We start from the raw sequence: 24851 nt of genomic DNA, 5'->3' as shown, positions 1-24851 counted from the left end.
ATACTTAAAGGTTAAACTTGCTCTTGTTTTTACCTCCATTTGAATTTTTTATTTTTACCACCAGCAATGCACCTTAATATTCTTTATCCAAACACACACAAACAGAACTGTAAAATGGTTTGCACTTCTATAGTACCTTTCATCTAATATTAAAGTGCATTAAAAACATTAATTACATCTTGCAACAACTTGGAAAGAATCTTTAAGAGGGGAGAGGCTGTTTCCGTATACCGGGCTGCTGTGCAGTGGAGTTGAAAATGATCACCAGGGAAACCACAGTGGACCACTGTGGGACACCTCATGGAGGCCAATTCAGTTGACTTACACAACACTGCGTCTACACTGCCTGTCTGTCGACCCACCAACATTGAATTAAGTGATACGCCTCTTGTGGAGGTGAAGTAATTAAGTTGATGTAACAGGTGAGTTAGGTTGGTAGAAGGGACCTGGTAGTGCAGATGCATACATTATTAGGTCAATATAAGGTGTCTGGAGTTGCTCTAAGTTTGTGGTGTAGACTAGGCCTAAATTTTTATACCATGCTCCCCGCCATAGTGTCTGAGCATCTTCCAAGGTAAGGAAATATGTCCATTTTTCAGATGCATGAATTGCTGAACCTAGACGTGATTTGTCAGAGGACTTGCAAAGTGATGAGCACTCTGGCCCTGGACCAAAGAAGAAATGAAGCAGGTGCTTAGCTTAAAATGTGTGAGTAGTGTCATTAACTACATTAGGATACCCACATGCTTAAGTTAAGTGTCTAGTTAAGTGCTTTGCTAGATCAAGTCCTGACAGTTCAAAGTCTTGCAAGATCAAGCCCAATGAGTGTCAGTGACTAAGTCAGGAATAGACCAAAGGAGGTCAAATTCCCTAGTCTAACACCCAACCTAACAACATTGCTCCCAAACTGTAGTAAATTTATTTATAGCAGCCTTTATGGAATGACACAACTCATTCAGAAATGCAATTTAACCTAAATTTTGATTTATTTCATTATAAGACAGCAGGTTACTTAATCTCACAGTCATCTTATGAGGCTTAAAGTTTGTGAAATGTTTTCAGGATGAAAAATGCTAAGTATTATTACTATTTTCAATTGTATTCAGATATCATGGACTAGAACAGGGATCGGCAACCTTTGGCACATGGCTCACCAGGGTAAACACCCTGTCAGGCCTGGCCGGTTTGTTTACCTGCCGTGTCTGCAGGTTCGGCCGATCGTGGCTCCCACTGGCTGCAGTTCGCTGCTTCAGGCCAATGGGGGCTGTGGGAAGCGGCGGCCAGCATATCCCTCGGCTTGCGTTGCTTCCCGCAGCCCCCATTGGCCTGGAGCAGCGAACCAGGGCCAGTGGAAGCCGCAATCGGCCGAACTTGCGGACATGGCAGGTAAACAAACTGGCCCGGCCCACCAGGGTGCTTACCCTGGCAAACCATGTGCCAAAGGTTGCCGATACCTGGACTAGAACTTATGGGCTAGAACTGAATCATGTTAAAGAAAAAAATTACACCTATTTCCTATGTAGAAATAGTACATTTCTACACATGTATTATTTTTTCTAGAAAAGAATACATATATCAGTCCAGCTGTTTCAACACATTTTATGATTTGATACATGAAACCAATAACTGGAAGTTGGTATGAAGACATTGTAATTTGGTGTAGCCTCAGGAGCGTTCAATGATAAAATATTACAATAGTTCGCATTAAATTATACTAAAGCCCTGAAGCATAAGCATTCAGATGAGCATGTAAAAGATATAAATAATATTGTCAACTCAAAATGCTAATCACTATCAATTCAGGATGCTATCAAATTACAGCTTAGACAATTTTATCTTACTTTCTAAAGCTTGAAAAAGTTAATTCTGTAGAGTGTCACACCAATTTTTATTAGTCATAAATAATAATTAAAACAATATAGGTTGGGCCAGAGTATAAAACTCATGCAGAGATCCCATTTGCAGAGCACCCATTATACATTTTGATTCAATTTTTTAAAGGGGAAGGTGTAGGAACATGGGAACGTTGTTCTCAATTTAAAAATATGAACTTGCATGAACATATGCAACTTTACATTGAATTAAATAAAAAATCAATGAGTCCCTACCCCTGACACTTTCAGTGGCTCTCAATTGTCATATCAAACACACTGTAACAAGATGTGACGCTTCATAACAATAAAGTACCTAGATTGGGAAATGTATATAGCAGAGAAGAAGTAAGCAAAATTAAATTATGTTTTCTGTGCATTCCAGAGAGAAACCTGTTTTTCACCCCAGTTGTTTATAACACATCCTCTTCTAGTATAGCTGCCATTAATGTTTATTATTAATTAATATAGCATTATACATGTACATGACACTTTAAAGGACCTGTAAAAAGACAAGGTCCCTTCCTCAAAGAGTTTACACATCATCTATCTGAATACAATACACAGAAAGAGGCCAAATATGAAAAAGGGCAGACACACCATTAATGAGCATGTCACCATAAGAAAGCTTTGTGGAAGAGGTGTCTTTTTATGAGGGATCTGGAAGATAAGGAAATTTTGGGTGCATGGGAAGTGAGACAGTTACAAATACAAGATCATGAGATAGATTAGTGGTACTGTTGATGTCTTGCTTTTCTTTTTTCTCTCTCTTTTTTTGTTGTTGTATTTTTAGTGAAAAGCTAGTTTAAAAAAACAAGTTCATATTTGCACTATATACTTTTACATAGACTTCTGCACTGTTTAGGTTGGCACCAGGTCATAATGCCACATAAATGAGCACCCAAAGCCACTCTGCCAACTGAATCAAAAAGTATCAGTTGCAGAGCTCTTTATTTATGATTTCCTGCAGAACCAAACTAAACCCTAAAAGGCAAAATACTTTTCCAAATGAAATTTCTTTCTCCTATTTACTACTAACTCTGATTCAACAGATTTATATTATTTACTTCAAGTTTGCACAAAAGGTTCGTCACTGGGAGTTACTTAAAGTTCATGACAAGCAATGGGAAAGCCGCAAAAAGTTCCATTACAAACAAATTAAAAAATTTTGGTATCTGTCCAAAGCTTAACGGAGTTATCTAGACCTATTGGTTCTGCAGCATCGGGCTGGAAATCTCACGAGAACTCTCACAGATTTCAGCATAAGAACGACCATACTGGGTCAAACCAATGGTCCAACTCATCCAGTATCTTGTCTTCTGAAGTGGCTAATGCCAGATGTTTCAGAGGGAACGAACAGAACAGTGTAGTTTTGAATGATCCATACCCCTGTCATCCAGTCCCAGCTTCTGGCAGTTGGAAGTTTAGGAACACTCAGAGCATGAAGTTGCATCCCTGGCCATCTTGGCTAGTAGCTATTGATGGACCTATCTTCTGTGAACTTATTTACTTTTTTTAACCCAGTTTACTTTTGGCCTTCACAACATCCCATGGGTTCCACATATTGACTATGCATTGTGTAAAGAAGTACTTCTTTTTGTTTATGCTTGCTGCTTATTCATTTCACAGGAGGATCCCAAGTTCTTGTGTTATGTGAAGGGGGTGAAGCACTTCCGCTCCTGGTCCCAGCCAAAATATGGAAGCCCAGAGGAATGCAAACATGAAAAAAGTCAACTACATTAACAAAAAACTCCTAAAACGGTTGAGTCAATTTTGTTTCAAGTTTTGGTGAAGGTTCAGGAGCAGGGCTGAGCTTATTTGAAGCAGTTGGCTCAACTCTGCTCTAGTCTAGACTTCAGCAAATTTCTTGAGGAATTTATGTTTCATTTTTAAAAGTGATTGAGAGCTCTCTCCCATTACATATGTATGTTTAATATTACCCAGTGTACTCCTACATAGGGTGTCTCTCTGGAAATTACCAACCCTACATTGGAAAGCTCAAGTTTCCTGGTAGATGGTTGTTTAATAATTATTATCATACGAGCAGCACATATTGTTAAATGTCTTCTGGGATGACTGACACAGCTATCAAATAAATAACAGTAACAGCTTGCCTACTCAAAAGTTGGGGACTCTTATGTATGTTCTTGCTAGTCTTTTTTACATCACGTTCACCACTGCCAAATTAGTGTCTGAGGCTATCAGGAGAAGAGCTACCAGATTGTGGTGTGCATGCAGCATGGAGAAGTCATGGAAGATGAGGGAAACTAATGCAGCCTTTTACAGAAGCCACACCTTTTTAAATTTGTGCTTGTCAATCACACAAAAACCTCATGGAGCTTCCATTGATGGGCATTTTCAGAGCCACTTTACTGCCTGATGTATAAAAAAACATGAATAATTCAGTACATTTTTTTCATTTACTTTTAAATAAACAAGGGTTTAGATCTCAGATATTGTATGCACTGAAAGAAAAGGAGAGGTTACTTACCCTGTGCACTAACTGTAGTTCTTTGAGATGTGTGTCCCTATGAGTGCTTCACTTTAAGTGCCCGTGTGCCCCACATACTTTCAATCAGAGATTTTCGTTAGCAGTATCCATCCGGACTGCGCATGCATCCTTTATGTCCTCCTGCCTTGCACCAAGGCTCCATAGGGCTGTGTGAGTGAACTGTTCTCAGTCCCAAGTCCCACAGAGGAAACTCTGAAGCAGAGGGGAACGAGGGGAGGTAATGTAGCACCCCTAGGGACACAGATCTCAAAGAACTACAGTTACTGCACAGGGTGAATAACAACTTCTTCTAGTAGTGTCCCTATGGGTGCTTCACACCAGATGCCTCCAAAGCAGTATCCCTGCAAGGACGAGGCATCTTCATAATCGGGTCCAGAACTGAAGACAGTAGCACATGGCCAGCTGATGTATTGGATCTAGAGGCATGGACCAAGGCATAGTGCTTGGAGAAGGTATGTACTGAAGATGGTGTAGTGGCTCTGCAGATCTCAGATACTGGAACATCTTTAAGTAATGCCACAGATGTTGATTGTGATGTTGTAGAGTGCACTAACACTTTAGAAGGAGTTTGAATGCTGGCCACATCATAACATGCAATAACACATTCAGTTATCCACCTTCATAGACTCTGGGTGGAGACTGTGGATCCTTTAGATCTTTCTGCAATGGAAACAAACAGGAGACCTCCAGAGTGGCTTGGTCCTATCTAGATAGAAGGTCAATACTCTTCTGACATCTAAGGTATGGAAGGAAGCCTCCTGTTTGGAATGATGTGGTTTTGGGGGGAAAACATGGTAAATGAATGGACTGATTAAAATGAAACTCGGATGACATCTTATGTAGGAATTTAAGATGTGGACATACAGAAATCTTGTCCTTGAAGAGAATCTACCATTAAAGCCTCAATTTCTCTGACTCTTTGGGCCAATGTAATGGCTACCAAAAAGGCTCTCTTCATAGACAAGTTCAGTAAAGAGCAGGTAGCCATTGGTTCAAAGGGAGGTATTGTGAGACATCTGAAAATTAGACCAAGATCCCAAGCTGGAGTGAGGTCTTTCCCTTGAGGGAAAAGGTTCTCCAATCCTTTGATAAACCTTAGAGTTGTTGAGTGAGCAAACACTGAGAACCCTTCAACTGGGGAAAGAAAGGCTGTTATGGCAGCCATGTGAATCTTGACTGAGTTGTTTGATAATCTTGTTTTCTTCAGTTGCATCATGTAATCCAGGATAACTGAGAGTGAGGAAGATTTGGGTGCAAGTCGTGAAGTTCACCACAATGGATAAATCTTTTCCACTATTGAAGGTAAGTATTTCAGGTAGATTCTTTCCTACTGTTTAATAACACCTGTTGTACCCCTGCAGAACAGGCAGACTCTAGCTATGTGAACCTGTAGCAGGGTGGACCACTGCTCTGGCCCTGAAAGGGTTAAAACAGCCCTGGATAAGGGCTGGGGCTGGAGAAAGCAGCCTTTTAGGCTGGGCTGATTGGGGGAAGTGGCTGCAGCTGGGGGCCACACCCCAAACTGAGCAATAAGGCTGTATACGAAGGCCAGGGGAGCCAGAAGCAAAAAGAGTCTTCCTCTGGCTGTAGAGGGAGAAGGGCCTGGCTGCTGGGAACTAGACAAGGTACCTAGCATGGAGCAGGGCTGGGGAAAGGCAGCAGAGCTGGGGAGCTCCTGCCTGGAAAGCCCCAGGCTGCGGGCTAGTATTAGGCCAAGAGTTACTGGGATTGCAGGATGCAACTCAGGGGTAGGCCAAGGCAACAGGTCCAAACCCCTTTACTGATGATGAGTGGCTGAATCTGCAGTTTGCCCCAGGGTGTGGGGCTAGACAATGACTGGCAGTAGCCAATACTGAAGCAAAGTGGGGATAGAAGGTGGGGGGTTCCCAGGGAGGGGAAACCCTAAGGAAAAAGGGTTGCTGCCAGGGGGCAGAAAGCCATGTAAAAGGGCACCGGGTCCAGGAAGTGACACGGGGGCCAGCCAGGACAGGTGGATTACTGGCCTGCAGAGGGCGCTCTGAGCTGGAATTTGAGCTAATTCCCAAAGTGACCAGCAGGAGGTGCCACAGGGGTGAGGCCGCCCGGTTACAGAACCATTGAGGAGCTATGCCTGAAAATGGAGAATGCCTAGGTTGGGATGAAGCATCAACTGGCATCCTGGAAGAAGAGATGAGGGATGACTGGAAACTTGATTGCTGGACAGAGGGACAGGTGAAACAGGTAAGGACACCAGCCAGTCTTGGCCTCGTTGGGATGATTAGAATAACCCTGGCTTTGCCCCATCTGATTTTGTCCATTACCCTCAATATCAGAGGCACTGGGGGAAATGCATAGAACAGTCCTTTCATTCCAGATAGAAGGAAGGCATCCCCCAGAGAATGGCAGTCTAGATCCCCTTTTCAACGAACAGACAACACTTTCTGTTCATGGAGGTGGCAAAGAGTTCCACTTCTTGAAATCCGCAAGTTTGAAACATGCTGTTGAATATCCTAGAGTCCACCTCCCATTTGTAGTCCCGGAAGAAGTGTCTGGTGAAAGCATCAACCATGATGTTTTGAATGCCTGGGAGGTACATTGCTGAAATGTTTATGCAATGGTTTATGCACTAGTTCAGTGGTCCCAAACGCGGTGGTTGTGAGTGCAATAGCGCCCACCAGGGCATCTATGTGCGCCTGCATACTGGCTGGCGGACAAGCATCCACCGAAAAGCAGTGTCACCAAGAGGCATCGCCGCCAAAATGCTCACCAAGAGGCACCGCTGCTGAAACGCTGATTTTCGGCGGCATTTCGGCAGCAAAGCCTCTTGATGACGCTACTTCAGCGGCATTTCGGCGGCGATGCCTCTTGACGTTGCCGCTTCTCGGAGGCATTTCGGCGGATGCTTGTCCGCTGGCCACGGTCCTTGGTGGCTCGTCGTCTGGTGCTCGACACCCAGAAAAGGTTGGGGACCACTGCACTAGTTCCACAACTTCATTGCTTTGGCCAACTAGAAAAAACCTTTTAGCCAAAGTATGCACAGGGTAGTCATGCTAAAGCTTAGTCTCAGACTGAGACAGTTGAGAAGGAACTGAGGGTAGTTCACCCAGGCAGCGCTAGATAGCCTCAGTGCAGGGTACAAAGATGTGAAGGGAATGGACACTGCTAATGAAAATCTCTGATTAAAAGCATGTGGGGAGCATGCACACTTGAAGTGGAGCACCCATAGGGACACTACTCGAAGGTTATTTATTAATAGTTAATTATGAAAGCTAACACTAATGTGTGGATATTTCATTTTGAAAGGATAATACACTTTTTGGAAAATTGTGCGTTTCACGCTAACTGTCGTGCCCATAAGGAAAAATACATAATTGACACTGAAATATCTCAAGATCATAAAATTCAGCTTTATGTAGCTGAATTAGGTGTAACTGCACATTCCCCATAGTGTGCGTCAGTGCTATTCTTCAAATCTCAACTATAATGATTTTACTCACCATAAAAAGTCAAAGTAATTCTTTGTAAATACCCACATGCCATACTTTCACTGGTAAATTTAGAGTGAGTGTCTTTAGTATGGATAAAAGGTCAATATAGCTTTTTTAATCTTTCTGTCATTGCTCTTTTAAGGCAGGAAGGAAGGGTGGAATTTGCAAAGTCCTGGTTCTCAGAGAACAGGAAGGGAGGAAAGTCTAGCCAGCATGTTGCTTACTCAACTCCTTCATTTATGGGAAGCAAATCCAGAGGTGAGATGAATTCTAGGTCTGTGCTGTTGCTGAAAGGGAGTGTACAGATGTACAAATATGTCCTTGTTGCATGATCGTGTTATTCCATCATAAATGAACGACATACTGTACAGTTTAAGGATCTGAGGGCTACACAGGCACAGAACTGTTTAAACCCTGTGTTCATAGAGCGTTAAATGTTCTTTATGTAAATGCTTCCTTAATATTTATTTTGGCATAATTTGAAAAAATAAATTTAATGAAACTTTGCTCTAGACAGTTCGCTACAACTTACACAGTTTTTCATAAAAGTCTTATTATACTAATCAACTGAAAATGAAAGAAAATGTATTGATAGTATATTAATGACTGAATTAATCTGCATTTTTATATTTCAAATATTATTTTACCATAAAAGTGATAAATTTAACAGCAGTTATATTCACTACTAGCTCAATTTCCAATTATATCATTAATATTTTGGAACTTAGCTTCTATTTTTTTCATTTTGCTTATAACATGTTTTCATACATATGAATTTTACTGTCATTTTAATAATACAGAGTTGGAACTATTGTTTTGTCTTGCATACTGTAGGACAAATTCTGCTCTCAATCATACTGGTATAAATGCAAAATAACTCAGAAGTCAGTGGAGTCATTTTGCATTGACACCAGTATGACTGAGAGCAGAATTTAGTCATAAGTTATCTTCTTAGATACATTTCAGATACGCATAGTTATATAAGAATGCTTTTCCTTTGTTAAAGGTTTCTTGCACTTCCCTCATATTAGAGTAGGGAAAATAGGCCAAAATAAAGGTCTATAATGGAAACGTAACTATAAGCAAAACAGGCCTTAGTAAAGTAAGATCTAGGATGAAACCCTGATTCATTGGAGTCAATGGCAAAACCCCCATTGACTTCAGTGGAACCATGATTTCAACCCTAATATTTAAAAACTAGAAGAGAAACTAAAAAAAAATTCCTTCTTCAAATTCTATAGACTGTAGTAGAAGATGATGCGCTGCATTGTGCTCTTATCCGAGGAAGTTACATGCTATAAGCAGGGCCGCCCAGAAGGGGGAGAGGAGGCAAGAGGGGCAATTTGCCCCAGGCCATGGGCCCTGCAGGGGCCCCAACGAGAGTTTTTCGGGGCCCCTGGAGCAGAGTCCTTCATTCGCTCCGGGGGCTCTGGAAAATTCTCATGGGGCCCAGGCCCCTGGAGCTGCTTTCGCTCCAGGTTTTTGGTGGTAATTCGGCAGCAGGGAGTCCTTCTGCTGGGACCCGCCACCGAAGTGCCCCAAAGACGCACGGTGGGGGGTCCTTCCGCCCCAGGACCCGCTGCCGAAGAGCTGGCCCTTGGCGGTAATTCGGCGGCGGGAGCCCCCCGCTGCGGGTCTTCAGGGCACTTCAGCAGCGGTCCTGGAACGGAAGAACCCCCTGCCGCCGAATTACTGCTGAAGCGGGGACCCCCTGCCGCCGAGGACCCCAGGCCCCCTGAATCCTCTGGGCGGCCCTGGCTATAAGTGCCTTTAAGACACATAAATCACCTTCTTTCTGCAAAGGCCACACTTTCAAAAAAAGCTAATTCCCTCATGAAAAAAGGACCAAGATTCAATATGAAGAGCAAATAGTGGCTTTCTGATAGTGTAGATTTCTTTTATTAGCATCTTAGTTCTAAGCAGTATTCTCTCATGTGCACTTAAAAGTCTCCGGAAATATGTACATAAAGGGAAATTCTTAAAGCTGGTAAGGATAAAATTAGACCTGTTAGTTATGGTTTGTGGTCTCAGTTCAAAAACCAGCTCAGCATCCGTGAGTTTATTGATGGGTGATTTTACCTACTTTACCTTCATTCTGGAGAGCTGATAGCTACTTTGGCACCAAGATAAATTTTAAACAAAATAACATTTATTTTTAGTGTACTGTAAATTAATTTTTGAACCTATGACCCTTGAATTTGTCTCCTGAAGTGGTTCTTTCCACATTGTTTTATACCCAAATCTGTGATTAAGGGCCCACACCAGCTCCTGAAGTCCTATAAACATAATCTCCTCATCCTTTCTCTACTGTGCACCCTTCCAGTAGTGAACAGGACTGCTGTGCAAGACTGAAGAAGCAAAAGGGAAAAAATGAAAACAAAGAGGGTCAATTCTGGTAACGCAGCTGTTCAGGAAGATGAATGCAATCATAATACTGATGTGATTACTCATGTACTATCTCTTGCAGACATACTGTGGAATGGGAATACTAATTTTGCTGGTGATTATCACCACATTATCCACCACCTCAAAGTTGTCATAAACAACGGACAGCTGTTGAGTCTAATTAGCATATTGTTTAGCCTTTTATTTATATTAGTTTCTATTTTCTATTTTGATGGTTTCCTTCACTTACATTTATTACAAGTGTAAAACATAAAAGAAACAGGCTTCTGCTTTTTAGATCTGCACAGCGATTCCTCTGACATATTAGGGTTATCATATCTCAGGTTCCCCAAAAGAGGACACTGCTGGAGGGGAATGGGGGAACTGGGAGACAATAGCTGGGGTGCTGGAGGGGTGTGTGTGTACTTAGAGGGTTACCTGGGGAGTACTGGAGGGGGTACCTGCAGCCTTACACTCAAGGTGGAGGCAGTGTCACTCCCTGTCAAGGTGGCAGGGCAGCAAGTGCAGGTCCAGGATGCATCACCAGCCCATCTGCCAGCACCTCCCTGCGTGACTTTCCCCCTCCCCAGGGCTGGGAGCCAGGACCTGGGAGGGCAGGATCCAGCAGCTGCAGCTGCAAAGGAGGGACCAATCAGCTGTGGCTGCAGGGGAGGGACAGTTTGCAGTTTTATAGACCCGTGAACCCAAGTCAGCTGACATGGCCAGCCACAGTTGCTTACTTGCAGTGTAGACATAGAAGTACATACTCAAGTGGCAGCCCATGCTGCTCTAACTTTACTGCTATTCTTATTTGAATTGGCTACATAAAAGCCATCTTGGGGTATGTCTAATCATGCTGCAGTCACACCTCTGACGGCAATGTAGACATACTTAAAGACTTTTAGAATTTGGCCAAAATTGGGCAGATTTTAATGAAGGTGGTAAGAGAGAGATACCTGAGACTAAGCCAGAGTCCCTGCTCCAAAGCACAGAGACACTAGTATTTCTATGCAAAAGAGTTTTAAGAATGTTTTAACATGGGCAAAACAATGTGTTTCTCCCTAATCTCATTCTTAGAAATGGCTATACCATTTTGGCTGAAACTTTCCCAAACAATTCTGCCTGAGGCAGACAGCTGGCCTGGAAAATTTCAGCCTGGACAGTTCTAAGGTTTTCAAAGTTTTTTAAGCAACTGAAAACGGGGTCTTGTAACAGGAAGTGTCAAGCATGCTTAACTACAGACTTTGCTACCAGCTCTGTCTATAATATATATAGGGACAGATATGTAGTTAGAATTGTATACAGCTGCTATGTATTTCAAAGCTTGTTTATGTCTTTATCTTTCTCCCCCCTTCACCAGTTTCAGATTCAACACCTGTTACAACTTGGAAATGCATGGCTGGTTTACTCTAGTAAGCACCGTATGTCCTCATTAATCAACCTTGACTTAACAGGTGCTGTTCAAACTTTTATCTGTCACTGTAGCAACAGCTAGGAGATGCATAAGAATTTTAATTTATCCTAATAAAGGAACACAATTTGCTTAACCCTAAAGCCTGCAGATAATACGTAGGCACATGCGAAACCTGCTGATGACACTACCTAATGAAGTCAATAGAAGTATTCAGAGTGCATAAAGATAAGCATGTGCTCAAGTTTTTGCTGGATTTGGCCCTAAGAGTTTATATATTGGTGCCTTCATTATTTAATTACTTATAACTTTTTCTTCTGTTTGTGAGAGTCTCTTCTCTCATAGCAAGGGGAACAAGAAAATAGTCATAAAAATAGGAAATTGAGATTGTAGAACCAAAAAAATTGGTATTGGAATTCAAAAGCACCTATAGGCTTTTAAGTAATTTTACCTCATTTTGTTAGGAAAGCGATTTAGGCTTTTAAATTAGGCCCATAATTAAAATTTTGTGAAAATCATGCTTTAATAACATTTAAGACCTATAGAATTGTCTCCACAATGAACACAAAACAGTTGCATTAAAAAAAACAGGTATTTCTCTGCAATGTTTACAATCAAACACTGCTGCACTAAAGTCATTACAGAGAAACTGATTATAAACAAAAATGAAATTGAATTAATTGATTTTCATTTTGCAAACTGAGAAAATAAAAAATAACAAAGAGCATAGACATAGACAAGTTGACTTTTTTAAAATTCTTTCATTTTGCATAATCCAAAGTATAATCAGTAACATAATTAAAGAAATGTGTTTGTTTATAAGTTACTTTTAAGTTAACCAGATCAATTTAAAAGGAGATTCACTAAATGTATCCTAAGAATTAATTTTGTGGGTTCTGGTATCCTGCATATACATAAACTTGATCTTTTATTACTACATATTTTTTCTGATCTTTACCTCAGCAATGATGATTTATTTAGGACAGCAGAATTTATTTTCTTATTAAGCAGTATACAACAAAAAAGCAAAATCTAATACATGAAATTATTTATTTTTTAACCAGTTCACCCCACTTGGCCCATTTTTCCTCAAATGATCTATTTTGTGTTAATCTATTAGAGGAAGTAAATAATTTTATTTCTGTTAATTATCTTCCTTCCTACTAATAACATTTCTCTAGTGGGTATTTATTTTTGCAATGATAGGCCCCGGCCAATCCTGAAAAGACTCGCGTACAAGTTTAACTTTAATGTCTGTGAGATCACTCACAATGCATAAAGTTAAGCATGCACATAAATTATGCATGATCACAGCCCTACTGATTAAAAAAACTGATTAAAATGACTGCAATGACTAGTATTCCGAAATCCAAATCTTTTAGAAGTGTTCTGATTTACTAACAGCATAAAATAGGAATTTGGGGCTACAGCCCCAAAATAACTCTTTCATCTTATTTCTAACATTGAACCAGATGTCCATCTGTTTGGAATGTTCCCAGAAGATATGATGTTCGTCTCACGAATCACATCAGAAAAAATCCACAGGAAATAATACATAGATATTGAATGTGCGGAAAAAAAATTAGAAACTTGTAGTGACAAATATTAAGTTTGAAAGAAATGGAAATTGCTCCTAATTCCTAAGGCAGATGATTAGACAGAGCACTTTCAGTTCTACAGCCTCAAGTAGAATGAGAGACTTTAATTGCCTGCCTGGCAAACCATTGTACACTAGGCTAGCCTACAAATGCCCAGATTTTGTCATGGTAAACAAAAGCAACAAGAAAGAAATGTTCTTGAGTTAGATATCACTTACTTGATCAAACTGGGTATCTTCTCCTCGTTGCAGAGATTTGGTCAGAGGCTTTTCCTAAAATTAAATATTAAAAAATATATATTATTTAAGAGACACCTTTTGAGATGTTCTAGCAACACTACTATTCCATTTCTATTACCATTCTATCCAGATAGCTTCTCCCTTCCCACCTACTGTGGGGGGGAAAAGCTGTTTACTTCATGCACACACAAAAGACGACATATCCACGCACATTTATTAACATTGGAATAGCTCCTTTCAGTATTTTTTTCTTTTAAAGAAAAATGACTAAAATGTATTATGATTGAATAAGATTGTGCTTCAATTACTCAACAGTCAACTATACAAGAGATCTGAAATGAATTCCAGTGTTTCCTCCTATACGTATTGTAGGTACTGTCTTTAACTATAGGATACCTTTTTTGCCAAGGAAAGTAGTTTGCAATACAAAAATGACTGCCCTGGACCTTAAGTGGAGGGCAATTGTCTGGCCTGCTGTGGGGAGGAGTAAACCTCTTTAAGAACAGACGCACTGATGCTGCTGCAGATGCAGAGCAGGTCAGTGTGGGAACGCTGACTCGTCCACCAGGTGACCAAAAGAGAGCAGAAATAATACAGATGTAAGCCAGGTGAGAGAAGCCTCTCTTTCACTCAGACTAAGCAGAGCAGCACGCACCCTCCCACACATGAAAGTGGCAAAATACCAGGTTTGCTCAGGCTCTTCTGTGGGCACTGCACTAGCAGCTGTTTTCTTGAGGGAGGGGCTGGGAAGGAATGTTTCCCTCCCGGAAGGAGGACAGGAAACACTGGATGTGGTTTTACTTAGACTGAAACTTTATTATCAACTGTCTGGGAGCACCTGGCAGATACAAATGTACAGTGCAAGTAGCTCCATTTCAATATCTACCTGGGGGGTTTCGATCATCCTGGTCCCCAGCCAACCTGCTGCTGGGACCTTATCATCCCCCACCTTCAAATTAGGGTTAAGGTGGGCTGGGGGCAGATTGGCTCCCTGCCATGCCAGTCATAGGAGGCCCCATTTCTGCTCCTTTAACAGATACCTACTTTAAATCCTTTTCGCAACCATTTATCTGATCACTGTATCCCTTCCCTATGGAATACCTGCACTGGGCATCTTCCCTATGTTTACATAATGAGTTGCAACATCATAGCCTAGCTCTCATTCCATGCTCACCCCCACTAAGCCCTCACCCCCATGAACCTGTTGTGGGGAAGGTGAAACAAAAACCCCACTATGGCTTGGCGACTCTGTACACAACGTCAGTCTGGTCCACAACCCAAGGATCACGCAAAACTGAACTAATGAACGGACAGGAACGCTATACTACATAATTTACAAGAGATTTTTAAATGTGGTATTTTTCCAGAAAAAATACATTTTTCTTTTTAAGAACAATGAACTTTTTCTCCTATAACTTTATAACCCAGCACTCAATGGCCATTTACTGACCAATAACACAGGTATGAGGTCTACAGGAGAGGAAAAAACAAGCAAGAGTGAGTAAAGTGAAGTGACAACATTATTGATTTGAATGGATAAGAAAAATTTTCACTGGACCAGCGTATAAGGTTATACTGGAATTCTTTCAGTGCCACTAAACTCCTTGGTGTTTTGGTTTTTTTTGTAAGTTCTGAATTTTTCTTGTGGGCTTTGCAAACACTATGGGCCTCTATTACAAATGTGTAATCTTATCAGAGAGGTAAAATGGTTTGTGTTTAATGCACTGGAGTTGGGACCCAACAGACCTGGGTTAAATTACTGGCTCTTTTACAGACTCCCTCTATGATCTTAGGTAAATCACTTCATATATCTGTGCTTCAGTTCCACATCTGTAAAACAGAGATGATACTGTTTCCCCTATCTCACAGGATTGTCTCAGACAAAATGCATTTAAGATTGTGGGACACTCAGATACTATCCCAGAGAGCGCTCCCAGACAGACAAAGAGACATGATAGGCTATTTGAAGACTACGTTTATGGGAAAAAAGTGGGAATCAGAAAAACATTTTAGATTTAGTTAGTGGAGTCACTCTGAATGAAATTCACTGTCACATTAGTTAATAAATGGACTCACTTTTTTGCTTATGAGAATAGAGTGTTTTGGTGAATTTTTAAAATGTTAATTTTTTTTACATTTGATTACTATATTTTATATTGTATTTCTGCAGAGAGATTGAGTGTTATGTGTAAAACCTTTTTCTTTTCTTTTTTAAATGATCATGGTCAAAAATAATTGCCTAGAGAACTTTGCATCCAGTAAGAAATTACAGCAGAAAAATGTCAAGTATAGGAGTGAGAATCTAGGTTTAACTTTAAAAATAAATAAATAATAATAAATCATTTAAAATCTCAAATCATTTAAGTACATGTCTAACTTCTGTTTCCTTATGGAATATATAAAATGTATCTATTACTTCAAATCCTTTATGCATAATAATCTAACCCCCAATTGCCCACTTCATTTCAAGTGTCCACTTCCAACATGTGTTACCCCTTCTGCTTAACAATCTGTCCCAACTTGTATTTAGTTCAGAGCCTCGGCTTCCTTCTCCAGACCTGAGAAAGAGCTCTGTGTAACTTAAAAGCTTGTACCTTCCACCAACAGCAGTTGGTCCAATAAAAACAGTACCTCACCCATCTCATCCTGAGACCAATGTGGCTACAACAGCACTGCAAATATCTATTACTATTGTTATTTATGCAGCAGCCGAAACATAACCAGCACTGTATAAAATGTGAATGTGCTGAACAGAAGTGCAGATAAAAGACCCCACAAGGCATGGAGGCACATGCTTCTGTATTGTAGTATAGGATTCTCCCACCTAAGTCTGTGGAAAAACTACAGGACAGGCTGAAAAATATGTGATCCCTGCAACTGTGCATTGAATTTTAAGTTCTCCTGGTGAACAGTCCATGTCTCTGTGCCTGAATCATTTGTCAGCAGCCTTTTTCTCCCACTCTCCCAAAACCAAGTATGTCCCTCTTTTCCACGATCAGGAGATCTAGGTATTATCACACACTTCAGAAAATAATTTCTGTATAACTTTGTGCAAGCTGCTTAACCTGTCTGTGTGTCAGTTTGTTAATAAAATAGACATAATGCATGTGAGACATAATTCATTAATGTTTCTAAAACACTTTGAGATGCTAGGATGGAAGGAGTTATCTAAGTGAAAAGGATTTTCATTTATGAATGCTATTTTGGGGAGAATATTATTTCGTATAATTTGTTGACTGATTTGATAATTAATTATGCTGATATGGTCTAATTGCTACCTGGAAACGAGGCTTTCTAAAGAGTCAACAAAGTATCCCCTGACTGCCTAGAAAGGAGAGAAATGAACAAGTTGTTTCTACTGAGTGTTTAGTCACTGCTTTGCCCAGTACAATGCTCAATATTTCCCATTAGGCAGCGGCTACTTCAATCTATAAAGTGACCTTTCCAAGTATACTGGTGGCACAATAACCTTTATTAAGAGTTTTGTGGCAGCTTATTGGCATTTGTACCAGATGTGTTCATTATGCCTCTTAGTGATAATACAAACAGTAGCTGGGAGAAAAGGGTGCCAAAAATCACAGTACTAACCCCATTCATTTGTGCAAGGGCTCAGCCTTTCCCCACTCAACTGCATCTCATATTTGGGTAACACGTGTATTGTCAGTTGAGGCACACTGAAAAGGGAGGCAGCAGACATTCCAAACCAAGTATTTAATTTTTTTTCAAAATATAAAGGGTTTCCTCAAGATTCTAGTGAAGAGCTAGGAACAATCCAACAAATGATCTTACTATGTGGGGAAATTTAGAAGTGAAAAAATGTACAGAATTTTGATATTCAAATCCCAGCTCTGCCACAGATCTCAGAGTGTCCGTGGGCAAGTCACTTCATCACTCTGTGCCTCATTTCCTCATCTGTAAAGTGGTCATAATTAATAGTAATTAATAGACAATCCCTTTCTCCCATCAATTGTCTGTCTTAACTATTTAGACTGTGAGGGCACCCAAATACCCTTAAAAATCTTGGCCTAAGTTCTTAGGACCAGGGACTGTTTCTAACTATATATATGTAGAGTGCCTAGAACAATGGGTCCCTAATCTTAGTTATGGCATATTAGCACTGTTTTTATACAAATTGATACTAACCAGCACAATAATAGTTGGACTAAATGATAAAGATGGGAATGAGCAACACAGAATGGATCACTTGATGATTACCTGTTCTGTTCATTCCCTCTGGGGCACCTGGCAATTGGCCACTATTGGAAGACAGGATACTGGGCTAGATGGACCTTTGGTCTGATCCAGAATGGCCGTTCTTATGTTTTTATGTTAGAGGATTTCAAAATTGGGAGCGTGTGGGAGCCAAAATGAAAGAAAGCTGAGGACAATACCCTTTAGGGTTTTGAGGGAAACTCTGATCCTGTAGTTGGAAAACCTATTTAAACCAAGAGGTCATGTGTTGAATTTCACTTTGGGTGGTAATTTCCTTCAGACAGAATACTCAACAGTAATCAATTCCAAAAAGCAGAAGTTTTTTTTTTTTAATTGAAGGATCTAATAACTCACTATAAGATGAACCAGACTAACAGTTCAATAGCTTGACATCTTGGACAATATTAGTTGCCTAAAGCACTTAGCAATCTGTCTTAGTTCAAATGCTCCCTATCATCAAATTGCTCTTAAACCATCTATCTCACTGACTGGCTTGCTTACACCACAGCACGAGAACAAATCCTTGTTTTGCAGCTGACAATCAATTGCTTTTTGACCAAGTTAACCTTACCTCAATGCAACAGTGTGTACTTATACCTCTACCACTGGCTTTTGCCTCTACAGCTAATCAAAAATGATTATTACAAAATCTATGCTTTTCAAAAAATAAAAATGTAAACACTAACAGAATCTGTTTGCTTTCCAACCATAAACTAGAGGAGGAAAGATCCACTGTTTCAGAACTGTATGCAATAATATTCTAATAAAAGTTTGAACCACCAATGTTTGCTTACTTAATATGTCTCTGAAGCAAATAATAACCCTTTAACATCAAAAAAGGACATAGCATAAATATTTTAAGATGTATTGTAAATCTCAGACTTAATTGTACAAAAAATTCAAGAAAATATAATGATTAAGTAAACAGTGTGTCCTGAATATGAGGCAGGAGCACAATGTTTGGAGAAACTAATTAAAATTCAGGTCTTGCAAGTTCTGTGTTAGTGGCTCCACGCTGCAATAAAGCTTCACCCACCCTTTGGAAATAATACCGTATCATTCCACATGAAGGCCATGTTTACACTTACCGGGTATCGATGCTGCTGCAATGTATGCAGCGGGGGTTGACAACCACAGAGCACTCTCTGGTCGACTCCAATACTCCACCGGAACGAAAAGAGTAAGGTATGTTGATGAGGGAGCATCTCCCATTGATGCATTGAGTCAACCTAGGCTATGTCGACTGCAGCTACGTTACTCAGATAGCTGGAGTAACGCTAACTTAGGCTGACTTACCCTGGTAGTGTAGACAAGGCCTCACACCCTCACTGCAGTAACGCTAATTTAGAATGCAGTGTTTTATATCACTTCTATAGAATACCTGTGAGGGGGTGTCTGCCCCACACTAGCCCTGAAGGGGTTAATGGAGGCCACAGGAGCTAATTAACCCATTAGGCTGAAGGCTGAGAGGAAAGCCATAATTAGGGGAAGCTCACCTGTGTGGGAACAGGTGGGACTTCTATAAATCCAGGGAGCTGATAGCAGAAAGGGGCTGCAGGGAGACAATCTGCAGTCACTCTCTAGGAGAAGAGAGGTGTGACAGGGGACTAGAGAGACAAGCAGCCCACACAGTAGGGAGTAGAGAGGCCAGCAAACCCCAGACAGGGGAGAATGCAGGAGTGAGAAGCAGACGAGGCAGTAAGAAGCAAGGCTGGAGACTGAACAGGATTTATCTGCATGTGGTAGAGTCTCTGGGCTGGAATCCAGACTAGAGACCTGGCCTGGGTTCCCCTATTTGCCACTGGGGAAGTGATACTGGCAGGGCAGTGAACTGGAAGACTGTTGGGGTCACTGTGGGAGTGACAGAGACTGTGAAGGACTATATCCCGGAAGTGGGGGACGCTGAGTGACCTGGCTGGAGTGACCTTCTGAAGCTCCTGTTATCTAGGACGGCCTTCCTGTGTTAGCACATCTCAGTCACTCTATATCTTTTAAACTCTCTTCTCAAAACAACTTTTCCTCCTTTGCCTATTATCTCAGTTTCTCTCATCCTCTATTACTGTTGACTATGTAGTTCTCCCTTATTATATGGCTCTGTTACTACAGATTTAACTCTAAAGTTATTTATTAATTATATGAAGTATTTCAGATTCAGTTTGTATGAAAGCTATTATATACAGTAAAGATGTATTGCTTCTATTGAAGATTAAAAAATACAATTAAATGAAGCCGTTGATGAGCAGTAGATTTTATAGCAGTTTATCTGCCCTATGGATGAATTTAATAAAAAAAAAAAATTCAGCCTCAGGGAACCTTTTTTTTGTCCACCCTCTTCAGAAATGACAGAGATGCTCTTTTATATAAAATGTCCATTCCATCTGAGCTTCTATAGCTTTATTATACAGAAAGGTCTTCCAATTCCTGTATGAATAGGTAGGTTGAATAAGGAGCCAAGAATTACAGCCACAGAAAATATGAATAAAGAAGGGTTTGATTCATCTGAAATAACCCTCAGCATTCTGGATTGTGGAAACCGTCAGATAATTTCAGAAAAATGGAGTCCTTAACAAAAATATTCCCATTTTTAATTATTAACATTCTTATTTCTTACCTGAAGTGCTGCTCTCAGTTGCATATGTTGCATTTGTTTCACATGTGAAACATCCATTGACATTAATATACATCAGAGATAAGCAGTGGAGATCAGAAAGAATTTTTTCCTTAATTTTTAAGGTTTTTTTTAAACATCATAAACCTCTTCCTACTTTCCAGGTCAACACACAAATATAACTGGGAAAATTTAGAGAGGTACATGTTTTTCCAAACACCTTTCACAAAATTCAGAGTTCAGGGACACATGAAAAATAAACAATGGGATGTAGCAGTGCATATTAGAATTCATTTTGTCAATATATTACAATGATATATTGTTCCACTTAAAATGCCAGCCACTTCCATTATGCACACAACTAACACATAACTGCAGCTTTGTACTGTTACTAACATAGATAAAACCTATTTTCTTATAAAAGCTTTCTAAACACAAGAATATTCTGATACAAAATGGAAACAGGCTACATATTCTCTCTTGGGGATTCCCTGAATATGGGGGAGTCACCAAAAAGAAATGGGAGTAGAAGGGACCATTAAAAAAATGATGGAGCTCTGTATTTCACTTTAATTTAAAATGTAATATGCACAGGCCACTTTCAATTACTAAAGCTGTTTTTATCTAAAACACGTTAAAAGAAGCATTATATTTTAAACACAGAAAAACATGCTTTCTTCAACAATACCAATGAATGTCCAAATCCCATGAGGTGCTCAGCATGCTCATCTCCCATTCACTTCAATGGGAATTGAAAGTGGTCAGCTTTTTGTGGAAGATGATCAGAGTCAGCACCACACAGAATTGTGCCATTTCTATTGGCAGTGCCAATTAAATTTTTAGGCCTGTCATTACTTATTACTTTTACAAAGATCAGAAATCCTATCGCCGTCAGGTTGGTGCACAGCTGGTTTGTAAAGTGTAACCTGTATTTCGAAGAGTGACTGAAAACATGATGATTTCAAGAACCTTCCGAAGGCTGTGTGTGCTAGTCTTACTCTAGCCAGATAAGAAGTCTCACAAAATGGCAGATCCAAAAGGTAGTCTTGAAAGGAGTAAGTAGCCTTACAGGTCTGCTGTAATGAAAATAATTTTGAACTTCTTTCAGGAGGCACTCCAGTCTCCTATTTGCTTTCTTACATTTTGTGAATTGTCTTTACTTCTTACATGAGGAAGTCTGTTTGGAATATTAAAGTTCCAGTCCTTACAATGGCCCAGATCTCTCAGTTAAATGCACAGTCTCTCTTGAAACTGTTGAAAAGTATCAGAGGGGTAGCCGTGTTAGTCTGGATCTGTAAAAGCAGATCCAAAACGTCTGTTAGTCTATAAGGTGCCACAGGATTCTTTGCTGCTTTTGTTGAAAAGTAGGTGATTAATGTCCCGTGTATTCAAAATCTCTTTCTAAATCACCTGATCACATAACTTTTTTTAAAAAATCACTATTTCAGTGCAATGGCATTAGAATGCTTGAGCTTGACCTGATGCTCTGCTAAGCGCCTATTAATAACCAGATACTGTCTGTAGTGCCATGTATTAGGGATAATGGTGCTCAGACAGTGAAATGAACAAAACTGGCCATGGAATATAATTTTTGCAATACTACACAGATGTGATGCTTTCTTGGGGTGCTGGGACTATGGATGATCTTGTTAGCTCATCTCCAGTGTGAAGGAGTCTATCTTGTGGTAGATGGGTGTTAGCTCCAGTACAATACCAGTACAATCGTTTCCACCACTCAAGCACTCTACTCAGTCCTATCCTGGCCTTGCAGGTCAGCATTAGGAGCACCTCAATCTTTGGAGAGCATTCTTCTGCAGTATCCAGCCTCTGTCACTGGAGAAATCACCAAACTCTCTGTCTACAACACCAGCCTGTTAGCTCAGCTGAGGATGCACACTTTAATATTACAGCACTGAGATGAATTTATAGTAAAACCAAGAATAAATTTATTAATAAAAACAGAAATTTAAGAGATACTAAGCAAAGGTAATCAAAACAGAAATGGTTACAAAAAAACCCAAATGAATAACACACTTCTAAGAGACTACATTATAACCTTAGCAGGCTCCAATCTCTGTCTACAGCAGTTTTTCTCACTTACAGCCAATTCTTAGTGTCACCAATCAACATGGCTGGGGATCTATCATTCATGGATGCAAAGAGCACTGACCTCTTTGTTCCCTCAGTGATGGGTAACAAAAGGGTTCCTTCCCCTGCTTCTTATAGTTCAGAAAATCTTTGAAATATATTCTTTTGATGTGTACATCAAGACAAAGTTCTCCCCAACTAGTATGCAGGCACAATGCTACCCATACTGTTTCTTTTCACACTACTCTTAATTTGCTCCTCCTGTTTTCCTCTGACTTCACCACGATCAGGTTACATTAGCAACAGGGAGATAACCACCTGCCCTCCTGTCTGGAAGCATCATATCAGTAAGTATCCATAATTTCTCATATAGTGTTAATACATACATTTCACAATGATATTAATTACCAGTGTGTAACTGGCTTCCTTTTGATAGATCATACAACATTCTTTATAGATAAACTCTATGACAGCAATGTGTCAGGCATAGTGAGTTTGTCAGGCCTGCAAGAGTTGCTGACACAGTGCAGTGAATCACCAATGGGCCTCTGTGTCACAACATATGGCAAAATAAAATATCAACCAAAAGCAGAACAAAATGGATATGAACATAATTTAATGTTCACGTTTCCACGAAAACATCAACTTTGTATTATACAAAATTATAAAAACCAAAACTGTCAAAGAAGAATTTCCTTTTGAAAAGTATAAAAAAATGCAACGATAACTTCAACAGGCTCCCTTATACATACTTCAGATAGAGGAAACTGGTGATTACTTATTTCTGAGTCCATATGAGGGATGCCATATAAATGTGACAACATTATAATATCCCCAAAATACTGTTTAGTTTAGTAAAATCAAGTCAACATACGTTTCAGTTATAGTTATTACACTGAAACCGAGGAATGCTAGTACAAAGAGGATGGCTTCAAAGTTTAACTGATCAATGTCATGAAATTATCCCTCCTCCTATTCATGAAATCATTCGTCTTTTTAAAAATCCTTCTACTTTACTCATGAGGATAAATGGAATGATAAGCTTGGTCCCATCTATTGTATTACAGGATTTAAAAATTGTGAGAGAGCTACAATTCTGCTTTATGTACAGGTTTTTACTCTCTAGTTCCCAGTCTTACTACTCTGGTATCCATTTCACCAGCATTCCAAGAAAGTAATCTAATATTGTTCTAAATCAGTGATAGATTATGCCGTCACCTCACATATTACAGGTTCACTTTTGCCTCCAGTCACTATATTCTTGATAAGTGGTGTATTACACATACCTTCTACTAACAACATTTTTAATGTGGATGTTCAGAAGTTCTATCCATGAGAATAATTAATTTTAAGTAATTGAAGGATCAGAAAAAATTGATCAAACATGCCCAAGTGTCAAATTAATACTCAGTATTCATGCTAAAGCAAACGTGGCGTAAACTGTAAACGTATTTAAGAGAGAAACAAGATTACTATATTAGAAACTATTCTTGAACCCACTAGGTGTGCAATGCAAGAATGAACAATGTAACAATTTCAGTAATGACGACTCACTAAGAACTTCTTACTGTGTCGGTGTTTTTTCCATATCCTGTAAATAAAGGAAGTCTCTCAAAAATAACACGTGAGTAGTAGTACTTTATAACTTCATTCAAATCTGAATGTCAAAACAGAGTGAGACACCTTTTTTTAAAATGAAAGCTGAGATCTTCACCATACATTTAGCCCTCTTTAAAAGTCCACTACAAGCAGCCTAGCAGAGGAGTCTGACATTCCTAGTTCACCAATGAACATTTCACTGATATGCCTTTTTCCAATGTAAAGTTTGCCACGTGCTCAAGTTCGCATCAAGAATTTTTAGAAGTTTCTAGGACAAGTTGCTTTTGAAATAGGATGTACATAAAAAGAAGCATTAGAACACTTTTAAAAACATGATTCAACTATTTATTCTAAATCCCATATTTTTAAAAGAGCTTATCGAAATCACCTCAAGTTTGGCCACTAAATACACATGCAAAGTCTATTCTATAGGGAGGGTCTGTGGGGGGAGGGCAGTGGGTCCAAAAGTCCCTTACCACACCCTCTGGTGTTGGCAGTGTGTGATGCCCTCCAGTCAAGACCTGCAGAGAAGCAAAGGAAGGTGTGGAGGAAGTCTTCTGAGAGGACTTGAAGTACTCTGAAACCTTCCAGGGTTTCCACAGGAAAGATGGGTGACACCTACTAAGCTAGACACGCATGTAAGCTATTTAATGTTTTCTAGATATGTTTTCTCCGCAATGCTTTTGTTCTGAATAAATAGAACAGGTGGGTTCTGCCTGATAATGATCCACAGCAGTGCGGACTGAAGCACCTTCACTTTCATCATCTGAGTCAAATGCCACCAACTGAAGGTTGATTTTCTTTTTTGGTGGTTTGGTTTCTGTAGTTTCCACATTGGAGTGTCACTTTTTAAAGATTTCT

At 39.9% G+C, this 24851-nt stretch overlaps 1 protein-coding gene and 1 long non-coding RNA gene across 9 annotated transcripts in view; one reads left to right on the top strand and one right to left on the bottom strand.

Annotated features, from left to right (window-relative positions):
- FRY (FRY microtubule binding protein) overlaps nt 1-24851 on the bottom strand; it is a 388433-nt gene that overhangs the window by 220746 nt on the left and 142836 nt on the right. For all 8 annotated transcript variants that reach the window (XM_030563058.1, XM_030563048.1, XM_030563011.1 and 5 more), the window contains one exon: nt 13463-13516. In XM_030563058.1, coding sequence (XP_030418918.1) covers nt 13463-13516 — 54 coding nt within the window. The remainder of the gene's footprint in view (nt 1-13462; nt 13517-24851) is intronic.
- Nucleotides 4026-24792, top strand: LOC115651843. Its single transcript, XR_004000463.1, has 3 exons — nt 4026-4040; nt 7779-7787; nt 24691-24792. It is a non-coding gene; the product is annotated as an uncharacterized LOC115651843 (long non-coding RNA).

Source organism: Gopherus evgoodei, chromosome 1 (assembly GCF_007399415.2).
Source record: "Gopherus evgoodei ecotype Sinaloan lineage chromosome 1, rGopEvg1_v1.p, whole genome shotgun sequence".
Lineage (NCBI taxonomy): Eukaryota > Metazoa > Chordata > Testudines > Testudinidae > Gopherus > Gopherus evgoodei.
This window is presented reverse-complemented; position numbering and strand designations above follow the sequence as displayed.